Source organism: Hemiscyllium ocellatum, chromosome 19 (genome assembly GCF_020745735.1).
Source record: "Hemiscyllium ocellatum isolate sHemOce1 chromosome 19, sHemOce1.pat.X.cur, whole genome shotgun sequence".
Classification (NCBI taxonomy): domain Eukaryota; kingdom Metazoa; phylum Chordata; class Chondrichthyes; order Orectolobiformes; family Hemiscylliidae; genus Hemiscyllium; species Hemiscyllium ocellatum.
Window position 1 is genome coordinate 67877133 of NC_083419.1, and position 12106 is coordinate 67889238.

General features: G+C 45.6%; 1 protein-coding gene across 1 annotated transcript in view; it reads left to right on the forward strand.

The window, feature by feature from the left end:
- The window catches only part of LOC132824784 (differentially expressed in FDCP 6 homolog), a 71577-nt gene that overhangs the window by 17972 nt on the left and 41499 nt on the right, over positions 1–12106 (forward strand). Inside the window, exon 4 of the mRNA XM_060839520.1 lies at positions 6498–6728. Coding sequence (XP_060695503.1) covers positions 6498–6728 — 231 coding nt within the window. The remainder of the gene's footprint in view (positions 1–6497; positions 6729–12106) is intronic.

Consider the following 12106-nt stretch of genomic DNA (forward strand, 5'->3'; position numbering starts at 1 on the left):
AGGGAGGTTATGAACATGGCATCAATCTCGAAGGAGCGTGCCTGTAAACAGGAAGGTGGCTTGAAGTGTGTATACTTCAATGCGGGAAGTATACGAAATAAGGTAGGTGAACTTGCAGCGTGGGTTGGTACCTGGGATTTCAATGTTGTGGCTATTACGGAGACATGGATAGAACAGGGACAGGATTGGCTGTTGCAGGTTCCAGGGTTTAAATGTTTTAGTAGGGTCAGAGGTGGGGGGTAAAAGAGGGGGAGGTGTGGCATTGCTTGTCAAAGATAGTATTACAGCAGTGGAAAGGACGATGGATGAAGACTCGCCATCTGAGGTAGTTTGGGCTGAGCTTAGAAATAGGAAAGGTGAGGCCACCCTGTTAGGAGGGTCTCCTAATAGTCCCAGAGACGTAGAAGAAAGGATTGCGAAGATGATTCAGGAGAAGAGTGAAAGTAATAGGGTGGTTGTGATGGGGGACTTTAACTTTCCAGATATTGACTGGGAAAGCTATAGCTCGAGTACGATAAATGGGTCGGTGTTTGTCCAATGTGTGCAGGAGGGTTTCCTGACACAATATGTAGACAGGCCAACAAGAGGTGAGGCCATACTGGATTGGTTCTGGGTAACGAACTGTTAGAATTGGAGGTAGGTGAGCACTTTGGGGACAGTGACCACAATTCGGTGACTTTTACTCTAGTGATGGAGAGGGATAAGTGTGCACTGCAGGGCAAGAGTTATAGCTGGGGGCAGGGAAATTATGATGCGGTGAGGCATGACTTAGGATGCGTGGCTTGGAAAAGTAGGCTTCAAGGGAAGGGTGTAATTGATACGTGAAGCTTGTTCAAGGAGCAACTATTGAGTGTCCTTGATAAGTATGTACCTGTCAGGCAGGGAGGAAGGGGTCGTGTGAGGGAGCCGTGGTTTAATAAGGAATTGGAATCCCTTGTTAAAGGGAAGAGGGTGGCCTATGTAAAGATGAGGCGTGAAGGTTCAATTGGGGCGATTGAGAGTTATAAGGTAGCGAGGAAGGATCTAAAGAGAGAGCTAAGAGCAGCAAGGAGGGGACATGAAAAGTCCTTGGTTGGTAGGGTTAGGGAAAACCCAAGGCTTTCTATAGGTATGTCAGGAATAAAAGAATGACTAGGGTAGAAATACCTGATGAAGGGCTGATGAAGGGCTCTGGCCCGAAACGTCGAATTTCCTGTTCCTTGGATGCTGCCTAACCTGCTGTGCTTTAACCAGCAACACATTTTCAGCTCTGATCTCCAGCATCTGCAGACCTCACTTTTTACACTAGGGTAGAAATAGGTCCAGTCAAGGATAGTAGTGGGAAGTTGTGCGTGGAGGCTGAAGAAATTGGGGAGACACTGAATGAATACTTTTCGTCAGTATTCACTCAGGAACAGGACATTGTTGCCGATGTGAATATTGAGTCACAATTAATTAGAATGGATGGCTTTGAGGTATGTGGGGAAGAGGTGTTGGAAATCCTAGAAAGGGTGAAAATAGATAAGTCCCCTGGGCCTGATGGCATTTATCCTAGGATTCTCTGGGAAGCAAGGGAGGAAATTGCAGAGCCATTGGCCTTGATTTGTCTGTCCTCGTTGTCTACAGGAATAGTGCCAGAAGACTGGAGGATAGCAAATGTGGTTCCCTTGTTCAAGAAGGGGAGTAGGGATAACCCTAGTAACTATAGGCCGGTGAGTCTCACTTCTGTTGTGGGCAAAGTCTTAGAGAGAATTGTAAGGGATAGGATTTATGAACATCTGGATATGAATAATGTGATCAAGGATAGTCAGCATGGTTTTGTGAAGGGCAGGTCGTGCCTCACAAACCTTATTGAATTCTTTGAGAAGGTGACTAAGGAGGTGGACGAGGGTAAAGCGGTAGATGTGGTGTATATGGATTTTAGTAAGGCGTTTGATAAGGTTCCCCATGGTAGGCTACTGCAAAAAATACGGAGGTATGGCATTGAGGGTGAGTTGGAGGTTTGGATTAGGAATTGGCTGGCTGGAAGAAGACAGAGGGTAGTAGTTGATGGTAAAGGTTCATCTTGGAGTGCAGTTACTAGCGGTGTTCCGCAAGGATCTGTTTTGGGACCATTGCTGTTTGTCATTTTTATAAATGACCTGGAGGAGGGGCTAGAAGGTTGGGTGAGCAAGTTTGCGGATGATACAAAAGTCGGTGGAGTTGTTGACAGTGAGGAAGGACGTGGCAGGTTACAGCGGGATATAGATAAGCTGCAGAGCTGAGCAGATAGGTGGCAAATGGAGTTCAATGTTGGTAACTGTGAAGTGATTCACTTTGGTAAGAGTAACAAGAAGATGGTGTACTGGCCTAATGGTCGGATACTTGGTAGTGTGGATGAGGAGAGGGATCTTGGTGTCCATGTACACAGATCTCTGAAATTTGCCACACAGATAAATAGTGCTGTGAAGAAGGCATATGGCGTACTGGCTTTTATTGGTAGAGGAATTGAGTTCCGGAGTCCTAAGGTCATGTTGCAGTTGTAAAAGACTCTGGTGCGGCTGCATCTGGAGTATTGTGTGCAGTTTTGGTCGCCATCCTACAGGAAGGATGTGGAGACACTGGAAGGGGTGCAGAGGAGGTTTACCAGGATGTTGCCTGGTATGGTAGGAAGATCGTATGAGGAAAGGCTGAGGCACTTGGGGCTGTTTTCATTGGAGAAAAGAAGGTTTTGGGGTGACTTGATAGAGGTGTACAAGATGATTAGGGGTTTAGATAGGGTTGACCATGAGAACCTTTTACCACGTATGGAGTCAGATATTACGAGGGGGCATAGGTTTAAATTAAGGGGTGGTAGGTACAGGACAGATGTTAGGGGTAGATTCTTTACTCAGCGAGTCGTGAGTTCATGGAATGCCCTGCCAGTAACAGTGGTGGACTCTCCCTCTTTATGGGCATTTAAACTGGCATTGGATAGACATATGGAGGATAGTGGGCTAGTGTAGGTTAGGTGGGCTTGGATTGGCTCAACAGCGAGGGCCGAAGGGCCTGTACTGCGCTGTATTTTTCTGTGTTCTATGTTCTAAGTTGCCCCAGGAGGAGGAGGGAAAGGGCCCAGGAGGTGTGGGCTATGATGGAGAGGCCCCAGGCACAATGCGGGGTAGGGGCTTGGGACAAGTCAGGGCAGATGCCCATGTGCAGTGGAGGAGCTGTGGGGGGAAAGATCCAGGAAGTGGGGTTAGAGGGTAAGAGAGGGAAGGACTTGTGGAGGTTAAAGGCCAAACCTGCAATGGGATGGGCAGGTCGTCACTAAAATACATTCACATTCAGGCTGCGGATGTTCTTTAACATCAAATAAATCATTCTATTCTACAAAAAGAAAAATAGAAGAAGTTGAGAAAGATGTTCACATAAATGGCAAAACTTCCAACACAATCCATTCCAGAGACTCAATTCAGGAGCACTTACATTTTCACTTAGCTGATATCGTCTGGCTTCTGTTTCCTGAACTGTGGAGACATTTTTGTGAATCCAATGGCATGGACCTCTTGGAACTTTGGTTGCCTAAATGCTGTCCCACAGGCAGCTTGAAGATCTCTATCCAAACTCTCAGGCTTTGAAGCTTTGCAAACTAGAAACCACTTCAGCTAAAGTAACGGTCCCCCCTGAATTGAGCTGCACTCTTCTTCCTCCTAACCTAAATTATTCAAATGTGACTAATTTGTACCAAAGTCAATTCTGTTTACTGTGCCTGTCATAAAATCACCAGTATAATCATTTTGTCCATTAACATTCTAGAGGTTCTCCTAAGCAGTTGATTGCAGTCATATTCTTGTCTTAGTAATTGTGTATTTAGGTCACTAGTCTGGGCGATTTTTCCGCCTAGTTTTATGTGGAGTAAGCTGAGAATCAATGTCAGGGCAGCCAATTGTAAGACTCACCCAGTGGAACCAGGCATCACGGTGGCTCAGTGGTTAGCACTGCTCCCTCACAGCACCAGGGACTCAGGTTTGATTCCAGCCTTGGGTGCCTGTCTGTGTGGAGCTTTCATGTTCTTCCTCCCACAGTCCAAAGGTATGCAGGCTAGGTGGTTTGGCTGTGGTAAGTTGTCCATAGTGTTCAGGGATGTGCAGGCTGGGTGGGTTATCATGGGAAATGCAGAGTTATAGTTAGGGGCTGGGTCTCTGTAGGATTCTGAAATCTGGCATTTTTACCCTGTTTGCTGAGATTGGCCACATCTCTGGAGAAGCCCTACTTCAGCTTAAGGAGGCAGATGGGCCCTGGGTTTTAACCTCCAGTCTGCTTGGTGTCAGCTCCTTTGGCAATCAACAATGTAAAGTGTTGCTTAAGACCTGAGTTGGAGCTTCCTATCGGCTGCTGTCTCCATGCTAACCTCCCAAGTCAGCTGAGCTGATAACTCCATAGTTGTGATGTTGGCTGTGGCCCTTCCTTACCTTGCTACAGGCAAGCAACTTGTAAAATCCACTTCTCATTGACACCCAGTCTATATGATCTTGTCAGACCATCAGAGTATATGCACGTCATTCAGTGTTTTTTTTAAATTGTTCATGAGATGACTAGGCCAGGTTAGCATTTATTGCCCTTCCCTAAAGAAGAATAGTGAATCAGATGGGCTTTTTCAACAACGTTTATTTTAATTCCAGGTTTTCATTGTGTGCAAATGTATCTGCTGTGGTGGAATTTGAAACCAGATCCCTGGAATGTTACCTGGCTCTCTGGTATAACAGACACGCAGTAGTACAACTGGACTCTTGACTAGGACAGACCTGGTAGGAAAGGCACGGTCCCTAACTGGAAAGAGCTCTCACCTCCAAGTTAGTTTCAGTTCCACACTAGTCTCTTCAAATCATCTGACTTTTTCAGTCAGTGTTTTTTAAAGTCGGTTTTTGCTGGCATGTGGTTATTGGTGGTTTTTGAGATCCTCACCTCTGTGCTGCTAGTTTTTCAGAACAGCCGTATCATTGCTCACCATCGGAAAATATAAATAGATCTGAGGCCTCAGACTATCAGCTCCCGCTCATCTTCAGTTCTCTCTCTCTCTTTTGCTGTGTTAACTCAGGCATGTTGAGCCATCTGTTTGAGCAAAGTTCACTGTCTTTCCTCTCCTTAGCCAATGGGCTGTGGTCAGTGGTTAACCACTCATTTAGCAGCTTGGCCCACTTTCTCTCAAGCCTTGGCACTGTATGAGATATTTTATTTTTGTGCCCACACTTCCTGTCAAGATAATCAGCAGGTACCATTTTATCTCAGTGAGAAGATGGAGAGATGACCTTTTAGGGGAATTGAGGAGGGGCTGCTCATTCTGAAATTGTGAATTCTATCTGTGACTTACAAGGGAATTTGTGTATGCTGCTCATAGATTGGAAAATGAGGACTGACCGACTGATTTGACATACCAGGTCATAGCATTCAGAACAGACAGAGCAATTGTTACAACTTCATACTGCTACCTACCTTAGTTCATCAGAACTGGTTTCAAATCTGCAGGGGGAGTCAATAGGAAACAGTTTTAGTACATTAGGGTAAAATGGTGCCCAGTGGTTAAGCACTGATGTCTCTGTGCCATGGACCTGGGTTCAATTCCTGTCACTGGCAACTGCATGGAGTATACACATTCTACCTGTGTCTGTGTGGGTTTTCTCTTATAGTCCAAAGATGTGCAGGTTAGGTGGTTTGGCCCTGCGAAATTGCCCATAGTGTCCAGGGATGTGTAGGCCAGGTGGATTAGCTGTGGGAAACGCAGGGTTCCAGGGATATGGTGGATATTCTCTTTGAAGGGTTGGTGCAGCTCAATAGGCCAATTTAGTCTCTTTCCCCGCTGTAGAAATTCTGTGATTCTGTATTGGGATCACACAAACTGCAAGGCTCAAAACATTTACTTTTCAGGTTAGTGTTTGTTGTTTTTTTGATACCTACATTTTGGCTTTCAGGGCTCCTATATCATTCTCTTCAATTTCTTTATGAGGAGCTGTGCAAATGTTGAACAATATATTTGTGTTGACGCACAGTTATTTAGACTAATCCTGAGCAGAATGAAAGGAATTCATCAATAACCTCAAAGATTGTCGGCGCTCTACAACAAATGAGGAGAGGATTTGTTTCCGAGATACTACAGTATATGCTGGGAGTCAGTGAGAAGTGGATTATATTGATGGATTGTATACTCAGAGTGTCAATGAGAAGTGGATTGTATACTGGGATCATGTAGATGGGGTAGCAATGAGAGGGTGTTTACTATATAGGAATCATAGCTTTAAAATTCATTCTTCCTTCAAATCTCCTTCCTACTTCTCCTAATCACAGTGCAGTTAGCACTGTCTGCTTATGTTAATTGAGTTTATTGGTGAGCATGGCTTCATTCCCTGGCCGCTGTCATGGTGCCAATGGTCAGTGCCAAGAGATACTGAGTGTGCTAAAGATGTCCGTTGAACGGTAGATATTGGCCCCGGAGGGGTGGGGAGGAAGCATCACGTTTGGCCAGCTCCCCTCCATCCATTTAATTGTCCTGATTGATGCAGGTTGCGTATTTGCTGAGGAAAGTGTTTGCAGCGACCGGACAGGAATGGTTGAACGAAGAGGAACTGGCTGAGTACTTCTCCCAGAATCCTTCACTGTCTGGAGCAGTGACAGTCTGGCAGTTCCTGGAGGTGATGGAATCGGGGAGGTTCACCAAACCAGCCAGCAAGGAATCTCTCACTCTGGGGATCCAGTCTGTTTACGAGGAGCTGGTGTTGGACGTGATGCAGAAGGTCAGTGGGCTTTTCCGAAACCCTTCATAACGTGTGGAAACAATGTGCAGAGTGTGACTGTCCCCATCCTTTACCTACGATGGGCCGATAGTACTTTTGAAATTTCATGTGGCATTTGATAACCACTCATTAGGCTACTTACTAAGATAAGAGTCCATGGTGTTGACGGTAATATATTAGCATAAATAGAGGACTGGCTAATTCATAGAAGACAGAGAGTTGGGATAATGGGGGGGAGCATTTTCAGAAAGGCAACATGTAGTTCATGGAGGGCCACAGGGATCAGGAATTTACAACATACGTTAATAACAGGACACAAGAAGTTTGCAGAAGGACATAGGTTAAGTGAGTATGTGAAAACTTGGCAAATGAAATATTAAGTGGGGAAATGGGTGGTTGTGCACTTTGGCAGGAAATAGAGGAACTGAATATTATTTAAATGGTGAAGGACTGCAGAAAGTTACAAAACAGAGGGATTTGGGAATCTTTGTCCATGAATCTCAAAAAGGAAGCATTCAAGTTCAGCGACTAATAGGGAAGACCAATGGAATGTAGGCCTTTATTTCAAACGGAGTGAAGTATAAAAATAGAAGGTTTTGCTAAAACTATATAAGGAAGTAGTCAGACTACAGTGAGAATGCTATGAACACTCTTGGACTCCTTATCTAGGGAAAGATTTGCTGGCATTGGAGGCAATCCAGGGAATGTTCACTTGGCTGATCCCAGGTGTGGAGGGGCTTGCCTTATGAGGAGAGTAGGTCGAGCCTGTCCTCACAGAAGAATGAGTAATGACCTTATTGAAACATACATGATTCTTAAGGGATTGGACAGGGGAAATGTGGAAAGGTTATTTCCCCTTTATCGGAAAGTCTGAGACCAGACAGCATCGCTCCATAATAAGGGGTTACACATTTCGGACAGAGGAGGAGTAATTTCCTCTCTGAGGCAAATGAATCTGTGGAATTCTTTGCCACAGAGGGCTGTTGAAGCTGGGCTGTTAAGTATATTCGAGACTGAGATAGGCAAGTTGTTAAACTGTAAGGGAATTGGGAGTCGTGAGGAAAAGGCAGGAATTGAGGGTTGTCCGATCTCAATGAATGGCAGAGCAGACACAGTGGGCTTGAATGGTCTAGTTCTGCTCCTGCAGCTTGTGGACATATCAAAAGGATGCTTTCAGGCTTCACCCAAACCCAACAGCCCCCCTCAGTTTTGGAAGGGACCTGGGAAGACCATCACGAACTCAGCATTGTGTGAGTGCACCCGATGTGGATTTTGTATGGTTCCAGGTCTGACCTCAGTTCTGTGCTGAGTTTGCCAATCTCGGCTGGATGACACAGGACCCCTGTGCAGAGAGGGGCGAAGCCACCTTAATAGTGCAAGTTGTGATGAGGCTGGGGTGAGGTATTGTTCATCTTCTCATCCTGTTAGATTTCCGTTGTATTCCTCTTTTGTTCTCCTTTCTCTGTCTCCAGTTCCTCCTCCTCCAGCAGTTCCTCCTTCAGCTTCTTGTTCCTACTGCACTTTCTATGGCTCTTCATCTGTATTCTCCCATTCCTCATTCCTCTCCTCTTCCTTTCTTTCCCCTGTTGCTTTTCTTATCCCATTTCTCCTCTTCTCGGGAGGAATGTGCTCTGAGAAATCAACCTGGAAGATGAACTGTATTCTTCTCTCTCCATTGGAAGCTGTCTGTGTATTCCCGGCATTTTCTGTATTGTCCAGAACATGGCTTTGCTTTTGCAAATTGTCAAGATGCCAAGTGCCAACTTCCTTATGGGCACCAGTCAGCTGGTGAATGCAAACTTCCTGAAAGATCCCCTCTAAACGACACTCGGTCCTGTTTTGGAGCTATTAAGTTAGTAAGTTAGCTGATGACACAAAAGTTGGTGGAGTGGTGGATAGAGCAGAGAGCTGTTGTAGGTTCCAACAGGACATTGACAGGATGCAGAGCTGGGCTGATAAGTTGCAGGTGGAGTTCAACCTGGAAAAGTGTGAAGTGATTCATTTTGGAAGTTTGACTTTGAATGCAGATTCCAGGATTAAAGTCAGGATTCTTGACAGGCCAGTTGGCAGGGGTGTGCAGAATCTGCCTCTATTCCTGGCACAACCTTTCAGATGATAAAGATTCCAAACAGATGGCAATGATAAGGCAGCCTGCTTGTGATCTGTTGGATCACCTGGCCCCTCAGCAAGCCTGGAAGGAAAATGTTAGTGGGGACATTTGAGGGTAAAAATTGGTGACTTTTGCTTAATTCCTATGAAAGATGTGGCCAATATTTATTCTCAAACCCACTTAACCTTGAAAAGGTGGTGGTGAGCTGAAATGTTGAACTGCTGCAGTCCACATGCTGGAGGTAGACCCACAATGTCCTTAGGGAGGGAGCCAGGATTTTGACCCAGCGACCGTGAAGGATCGATGATATATTTCCAAGTCTGGATGATACGTGGCTTGGAGGGAAACTTGCAGGTGTTGATGTTCCCATGTATCTGCTTTGTCCTTCGAGATGGAAGTGGCCGTGTGTTTGGAAGATGCTGTCTGAGTATCTTGGATGAGTTCTGGTAGATGGGACCCAATGTTGTTATTGAGATTCAGTGGTGGAGGGATTGGATGTTTGTGGATGTGATGCCAATCAAGAAGCCTGCTTTGTCTTGGATGGTGAAAAGCTTATGGAATGTTGTTAGAGCTGCACCCAACCAGTAAGTATTCCATCATGTTCCTGACTTGTGCCTTGTAGGTGGCTTTGTGGAGGTAAAAAGTCAGGAGGTGAGTTACTCACTGCAATATTCCTAGTCTCTGACCTGCTACTGTCACCATTGCATTTACATGGCAAGTTCAGTTCAGCTCCCCGTGAATGGTAACCCTCAGGATGTTGATAGTAGGGTTTCTGCAATGATAATGCCATAGAAGGTCAAATGAGGTGAGTTAGATTTTCCCCTTTTAGAGATAGTGATTGCCTGGCTGTTGTCTGGAGTGAATGTTATGTGCCATTTACCAGTGTATGCCTGGATGTCATTGAGGTCTGTGCAGATAGAACAGAGGAGGGATATACTATGTGGAAAGTTGTTCAGAAATCGCCAAACTTTTGCTTTTTCATAAATCAGCTGAAGCTGGTTGGTTAGGGCACCACACCACAGAGACAGAGACAGAGACAGAGACAGAGACAGAGACAGAGACAGAGACAGAGACAGAGACAGAGACAGAGACAGAGACAGAGACAGAGACAGAGACGACTGCCAAACAGTCACCAGCACCGAAAAAAAATGAAGGAGAGTTAGCAGCCTGTACTTCAAAAACAATACAAGAGAGCAGGGACAGCATTTTCACAAAGAGAGAGAACAAGGACAGCAGCTTCTTAAACACAGGAAGAGAGAGAGAGCAAGGACAGCAGCAGCTTAAATACAGAGAGAGAGAGAGCAAGGACAACAGCTTTTTAAATAGAGAGAGAGACACAGAGAGCAAGGACATCAGCTTCTTTAACACAAAGAGAGAGAGCAAGGACAGCAGCAGTTTAAATACAGAGAGAGAGAGAACAAGGACAATACTTCTTAAATACAGAGAGAGAGAGCAAGAACAGCAGCTTCTTAAATACAGAGAGAGAGAGAGAGCAAGGACAGCAGCTTCTCAGAGAGAGAGAGAGTAAGAGAGCAAGGGCAGCAGCTTAAATACAGAGAGAGAGAGAGAGAGAGAGAACAAGGACAATACTTCTTAAATACAGAGAGAGAGAGCAAGGACAGCAGCTTTTTAAATAGAGAGAGAGAGAGCAAGAACAGCAGCTTCTTAAATACAGAGAGAGAGAGAGAGAGAGCAAGGACAGCAGCTTAAATACAGAGAGAGAGAGAGAGAGTTAGATTAGATTAGATTAGATTACTTACAGTGTGGAAACAGGCCCTTCGGCCCAACAAGTCCACACCGACCCGCCGAAGCGCAACCCACCCATACCCCTACATTTACCCCTTACCTAACACTACAGGCAATTTAGCATAGCCAATTCACCTGACCCACACATCTTTGGACTGTGGGAGGAAACCGGAGCACCCGGAGGAAACCCATGCAGACACGGGGAGAACGTGCAAACTCCACACAGTCAGTCACCTGAGGCGGGAAATGAACCCGGGTCTCTGGCGCTGTGAGGCAGCAGTGCTAACCACTGTGCCATCGTGCCGCCCACTACAGAGAGAGAGAGAGCAGGGAGAGCAGCGTCTTAAATACAGAGAGAGAGAGAGAGAGAGAGAGAGAGCAGGGACAGTAGCTTCTTAAATACAGAGAGAGAGAGAGAGAGAGCAAGGACAGCAGCTTCTTAAATAGAGAGAGAGAGAGAGCAAGGACAGTAGCTTCTTAAATACAGAGAGAGAGAGAGCAGGGAGAGCAGCTTCTTAAATACAGAGAGAGAGAGAGAGAGAGAGAGAGAGAGTGAGAGAGAGAGAGAGAGAGCGAGCAGGGACAGTAGTTGCTTAAATACAGAGAGGGGGAGAGAGCAAGGACAGCAGCTTCTTAAATAGAGAGAGAGAGCAGGGACAGTACCTTCTTAAATACAGAGAGGGGGAGAGAGCAAGGACAGCAGCTTCTTAAATAGAGAGAGAGAGCAGGGACAGTACCTTCTTAAATACAGAGAGGGAGAGAGAGCAAGGACTTTAGCTTCTTCTTCTTCTTCTTCTTCTTCTTCTTCGAGAGAGAGAGCAGGCACGACAGCTTCTTAAACACAGAGCGAGAGAGAGACAGTGAGCAGGGACAGTAGCATCTTAGAGAGAAAGAGAGAGTGAGAGCGCAAGAATAGCAGCTTCTTAACTACAGAGAGAGACAGCGAGCAGGGACAGCAGCTTCTTAAATACAGAGAGAGGGACCAAGGACAGTAGCTTCTTAAATACAGAGTGAGTGAGAGAGCAAGGACAGCAGCTTAAATACAGAGACAGAGAGCAAGGACAACAGCTTTTTAAATACAGAGAGAGCAAGGACAGCAGCCTCTTAAATACAGAGAGAGAGAGAGAGAACAAGAACAGTAGCTTTTTAAATAGAGAGAGAGAGAGAGGGAGAGCAGCTTCTTAAATACAGAGAGAGAGAACAGGGACAGTGCCTTCTTAAATACAGAGAGGGAGAGAGAGCAAGGACTTTAGCTTCTTAGAGAGAGAGAGCAGGCACGACAGCTTCTTAAACTAAACACAGAGCGAGAGAGAGAGAGACAGTGAGCAGGGACAGTAGCATCTTAGAGAGAAAGAGAGAGCAAGAGTGCAAGGATAGCAGCTTCTTAACTACAGAGAGACAGCGAGCAGGGACAGCAGCTTCTTGAATACAGAGAGAATGCCGTGTCAGCTGCTTTTTAAGCAGAGAAACTTTAGGTATTTGTAGGATCTTTTGTCATTCTTCTTGACTGCACTGCTGTTCC